The sequence below is a fragment of the Cryptomeria japonica genome, chromosome 6 (genome assembly GCF_030272615.1).
Source record: "Cryptomeria japonica chromosome 6, Sugi_1.0, whole genome shotgun sequence".
In the NCBI taxonomy this organism is placed as follows: domain Eukaryota; kingdom Viridiplantae; phylum Streptophyta; class Pinopsida; order Cupressales; family Cupressaceae; genus Cryptomeria; species Cryptomeria japonica.
The window spans coordinates 434,165,579-434,171,578 of NC_081410.1; the positions used below are offsets into that span (position 1 = coordinate 434,165,579).

General features: G+C 32.7%; 1 protein-coding gene across 4 annotated transcripts in view; it reads left to right on the forward strand.

Annotated features, from left to right (window-relative positions):
- Positions 1-5,494, forward strand: part of LOC131037557 (putative L-ascorbate peroxidase 6) — a 107,168-nt gene extending 101,674 nt beyond the window's left edge. For 2 of the 4 annotated variants that reach the window (XM_059207392.1, XM_059207395.1), the window contains 3 exons: positions 3,847-3,968; positions 5,054-5,126; positions 5,274-5,494. In XM_059207392.1, the coding sequence (XP_059063375.1) occupies positions 3,847-3,968; positions 5,054-5,126; positions 5,274-5,376 (298 nt within the window). In that variant the 3' untranslated portion in view covers positions 5,377-5,494. Of the gene's footprint in view, positions 1-3,846; positions 3,969-5,040; positions 5,127-5,273 lie in introns of those variants that run through there. The other 2 variants (XM_059207394.1, XM_059207393.1) reach the window with 2 other exon arrangements.
- The last annotated feature ends 506 nt before the right edge of the window (positions 5,495-6,000 follow it).

The window sequence follows — 6,000 nt, forward strand, 5'->3', positions numbered from 1 at the left end:
ATCATAAGATCGAGCCCTAGGCAGGAATATGATCATCCTAAGATTTAGAACAAAATCCCCTTTCAGTATGCTCCCTCTCATTGAGAGAGCCCTCTTGTCTCAACTTGGCTTTGTAACCCTAGATGCTACCATTACCAGCACAAGTGCCTCTATGGCTTTCACAAGTGAACTGTTGCACCTCTGCAGGTAGATATTTGTTTTATGAAAAAATGGAAATGCAAAATCTCAGAATCTCCACTAAAGTTCTGTGTATATTCCTCTTGAATTTCAATCTTTTCATCACAAATAGAACTTCAAAAATCTATAGCCTGAAAAACAACAGACTGTGATTCTAAAGATGTCCTAAATGTAAGGGACAAATTTCTCATAGTAAATTGCAGAAATTTAAAAAAACACAAGATATCCAAATGCAGCTTGTCGTAAGCGAACATCTATTGACAAAGTTGTTTCACAAATAACACGCATAATGTAATTGCATGAATTTAAAAAACTACATATTAAATTCATGAACATTATTCAACCAAAAAGAAAACTTACCTATTTCAAATCAGAATATGAATCCATCCGAATCCTTTTGTGGAATAGTCTCACCAACATCCGCAATGGAAGCTTGAGGCATAGTCCTAGTTGGACATTTCGTTGTGTAGTGACCATATTTGTCACATCTAAAGATTGGATTTTTGAAATGTCTTTCCTTCTTTTGTGTGTAGGAGCACCATTTGATTCCTTATCTTTCTTTCTTTTGGAGTGTCCTTTCTTACCCTTCTTCTTTGAGGAGTGCGTGGCAAGAACTTGAATATCTTCATTTGTGGAGCTTTGGCCAATACCTCTTGTAGCCAATCTTGACTGTTCTTGAATGCAGTCTGTCTTCCATCGATCAAACTTAGGGAGTTTTGATCTTGCGCTTATCCCTTGAATAAATGACTCCCAAGATGAAGGGAGACCATTGGGTGCCAACATGGTTAACTCTTTGCCCTCTATAGTGTGTCCAATGGTAGAGAGTTGATCTCTCAATTCAGTAATCCTCATGAAGAAAGACATGATGGATTCTCCTTTTGTCATCTTGATGTGGTGAAGTTGTTGCTTCATTGCGAGAGCTCGACTTGTGTTGTTGATCTTATACATCTCCTCTAATGTTTTGAACATGTCACATGCCTTCGTCATCTTGGAGATGATTGGCACAATGTGATCTTTCACGGAGTCAACCAACATTTTCATTGCTTTGTTGTTCTTTCTCTTCCATTGAAGCTTCTCATCCTCTTCCTTTGGTTCCGGTACCACATCCTTCACAAATTCATCTAATTCGTTTTCCCCCAAAGAAAGCATGATTCTAAACTTCCAAGATATGAAGTTTAATTCTCCTTCAAGTCTGTCCTCAACTCTAATTCCATTCACCATCTTGACGTTGATAGAAATAGATGAACTTGAAAACAATAATAGAAGATAATCTTGCTTATATGAATTTAATCTAATCTTTGCTCAATCCTGCTCTGATACCATGTTAAGTTTTGATCAGATTATAATGGGCAGGCAAATTTAAAATTTGATTTATGTTTTGATCAGTCACCAATGAATATTGGTCTCCTAACTTATGAATGGCAATCTGAGATTATATTATCCAGTCAACTTGAGTATATCGACTGTCTAATTGGTTGTATTCGATCCAATATGTAGGATATATATGATATGCTATTGATTCCCTCCAGTCTGCTAATGTATTCAGTCTTTTATGATATGCTCTCACAATATTCTATGTATATATATTTATCTGCAATCAATATATGTAATTGCTGATGTTAATCTGATTGCCACCGACTGTTGACTGTAACTATCGATCTGCATAGATCCACGAATATATGTAGATATATATCCAACCTCTGATTATAATGCAACCTCTACAGTTTAATATTTATGCACTCCTGAATATGCCTTGCTCAATTGTAATTATGAACTGCAGTATATATATATATTTGACTTCTTATTATGTATAGCATTCTTCATGAACTGCTGTATTTCAAATCCTTGTTGTATTGCTGTATATATATATTATCGATCTCTTGCTACGTTAATGTTCTTACGCTTCAAAGGGAATGAATCATATTAAAATATGATGCCACATGACTTCCTCAGAAGTCGTGACTCTTCACTAATAGACCCGATGACTATTGGAATCAAAACCGATTCATATATAATCAGTTATGTATAATTCGATTTAACTAAGTTGATTATTAACCACAGCGATAACAATTCAATCATTAACCAATACGATAATAATCGATCATGACCAGACATCGATTATGAATGCAAGTCGATAGTTGGATATGTACGTTGAAGGTAATCATTAACTATATTTATTAAACGACACATATAAACATTTAATATCGTTTTCATTAATAGCCGGCATACGTAATTGTCTAAGACCGATAGGCCAATTAGACAATTGCGTTGTCTCTATCGGCCCTAATGGAGTCTGACCGTAGCTATTCTATCATCAACACATTCTTGGTCGATCTTGTTTGACTTCATCTTATTTTTTAGAAATCTTTGTTCTAGATGCCATTTTATTCAATTTTAGCCTTATAAATGTTAATGGTTCTTAATAAACAAATTTTGTAAAGGAATTTCATCTAAACATAGTCAGTGGAGCAAGGGCAAAAGAAATAAATCTTGGTTGGGACAGCATGGGCTGAAGAGGCCATCATGTTGAATTGCCACCTGGATCAGTTTTCCTGTCTCTGTCCCCATTGGACATCCTTCACCTTTTTTTTCAGAATATCAATCTCAGCAATCTCAGATCAATCAAATGGTCCCAAAGGCTAATGAACAAAAATCCATCATTAAGTTATTAGGAAGAAAGCAACGTGAGTGAGTCATGCTGACAGTGCATTACAAAAGGACAACATACAAAGGCCAACCAAATTGATGGAAAGGTTAATTAAACAAAGAATTCATTTACATAATATAAATAAATAATAAGCAATAAAGAAATGTTTGTGAATCATGTCGATAGAGCCATAAATAGCTTACAAATGCTGCAATTAGTTAGAGTGGTTTAAACAGACTATAACTTACCCTTATAGGGTATATGACCTAGTGGCATCACAAATCACTTCTGATTTATCATTGTAAGAAAACTACAAATTAATACATAATGGAAACACTTCTAAGAAGTTCAGTGCACTTTTAATTGTCTGCATTACAGTGGTGAGTATCAAGAGCACCATCGCCTAGTACATGATAAGAGGTTCTATTCTATTTTACATGGTGTTGAATAGATATGCATGATATAGTCTCACTAAGCTTAATAAGTGGGTTGACATACAACTTTAGACTTGGCTAACATTTGGGTCATTATTGTGTAAATTTACAATATAGAATAGTTGAGTGGTCCTTAGTGCTTTTGATGTTATATTAATGAGATTAGTTTAGATATTTTAATATGATGAACTATTTGAAATAAAAAATAATTATTTTCTATATGATAACATGCTATTTCCAATAGCTTTTGTCCAGATGTTTTATAGCAGAGGTTCTTTTTATGTTCATTAATGAAATAAATTTAAGATATGGATACCAATTTATGGCTTCTTATAAGCATACCTAGGAGGCTAGATATATCAACATGTGAAATACAGGAATGATACATAATCATGCTACCATGAGGAGATAAATAAACTATAGTAACATTTCCTCTTATTTTAGTTATCTTAGAATAAACTGATATTTGAAAGTCAAGCTGAAATTATTCATTGGATGCTATTTGAAGTTTTCTGTTTTGGAAGAAATGAATCAAGATAGGTATTTTATATTGTCACTATTTTTATTTTATACACTGGGACCCTACAGGACACAAGATCTTGTGGCGTTGTCTGGAGCTCACACTCTAGGGAATAAAGGTTTTGGAAAACCTACATCATTTGACAACTCATACTTCCATACACTTCTGGAAAAACCATGGCTAAAAGCAAGTAAACATCCATGCCTTGTTGATTTAATGCTACTTAAAATATACTACACCTCTGACTTTTTCTTGATGTGATTCATTTTTTAATATATATTATTTGGCCAAGGTGTTTCTATCATCATGATTTCCTAAGAAAGTGAATGAAAGAATAAAATTATCATTCAGAATCTGACCGAAATGGCTAATGAGAACTACTAGTTCATGTAACATGTTTTAGAAACTGAGAAATCGCTAATGTGCAGAGTAGTTGATAGTTCTACACTAAAAGCATAATATCCCACAACTTAAAGGAATAAGATATAAGTTTTAGTCATTTTTCTTGGACCAATTGTATGTAAAGACCTAAATGAGGTATAAATTGGAGGTTTGAAACATGTTTTTATCTCAATGATGAGAGCATGAAGTTTGATTGCCCATCTTGTGCATTCCCTAAAGTGCTGCAGTGGCATTCTTATCCCAAATCCTTGATATCCTCATTCCAACTTACAAAAATAGCTTGCAAACTAGCTGCTAAGAAAAAATGTCTCCTCTTTAGGGTCTCCTCCTAGCTGGTATTGATGGCATTTGGAGACACAATATCTTCAGACAAGCTAAGCCCATCAAGAGATCACCTACCCAAATATATCCACTATTGAGTGTACATTGTTGATCGTGCATCTCATGCATTCCCTAAAATGCTACAATGGCATTCTTATCTCAAATCCTTGCATTACAAATATGGTTTTCATTTAGTTGCTTACAAAAAATTTCTTCTCTTATGGTATCAAGGTCTCTCTATACGAGTCCGGTTGGCCAACTATCATGATAGATTATGAATATGTAATTTTTTATGTACTTCAATTGAATGGGAAACAGCCCTAACCCCTCACTTGACTTTGCTTAAAAATAAAATCATATTTCTATATATTTTGAAATACAATTTTTATTATATAATCTTACACTAGTTTTTTTTTAATATTTAAAAATATTAATTTATATGAGGTTTAATTTTAATAGTAATAATGATTCTAAATATGTGGCATTTAAAAAATAAAAATGTACAACTTTGAGTAGGGACACTAGAAAATTCATTATAGCTTGTTTTTATAGGTAATGGGGAGATGGGAAAAATGATAGGACTTCCGTCTGATCATGCACTTGTTGAGGATGAAGAGTGTCTTAGGTAATACTGTTTATTCCAATTATTTTGGTGGATTTATCATGTATTCATACAATTTAGGAATAGCTTTAGAAATTTTATATATGTTTTTAAAAAATATATTTTTAAAACTTGATTATGTATTCATCTTGTGGAGCATTGGTTTTGCAGGTGGATAACTACATATGCTAATGATCAAAGAAGGTTTTTTGATGACTTTACTGTATCTTACATAAAACTTGTTAATAGTGGTGTAAATTGGAAAAATATTTAGCTGTATTTTGAAATTCTAAAAAATTATGTAAATTCTCACATTTTTTTGTTAGTTTTATTGATTTTTTATATGTAATTAAAATGGATATCAGTTGACCTATTAAAAATGTGTTCTTTTATGTACAATGATTAATCATTCATTATCATTATTTATTAAATAATAAAAGCTTTTGTGAAATTCTATTTTTCATTAATAAGATAAAATCCTAAATAGTTTTAAGAAAAAGTTATTCAAGGATTCAAAATGGTGCTTACCATCTAGCTCTCTTCAAACCCTAGTGTGGCTATTTTAAACAAATCTAATATTGTTCTATATGACACTACAAAGGATGTCTTTTATAAGTCTATAGCTAATGGACAAGCATGTATTATTGCGTTGACCCCCCAATCCTTCTGTTATAGGTTAGATGACACCTATCACTGCATGTAAAGAAGTGTTGGATGTTAAGTAAAGATCAAATGTTTGCCAAGTTTACATGGATTGGTTTGTCAGTGTTATTTTGTTTGACACAAGAAGCAATATTAGTGTGGGATTGACCTTGTTATAGGGTGTTTTTTCAAGGGGTTTATTGGTAATGTAACAAGGCTTTAACCAAATTGTCCTATGTAGATAAAGCTGCAAGCA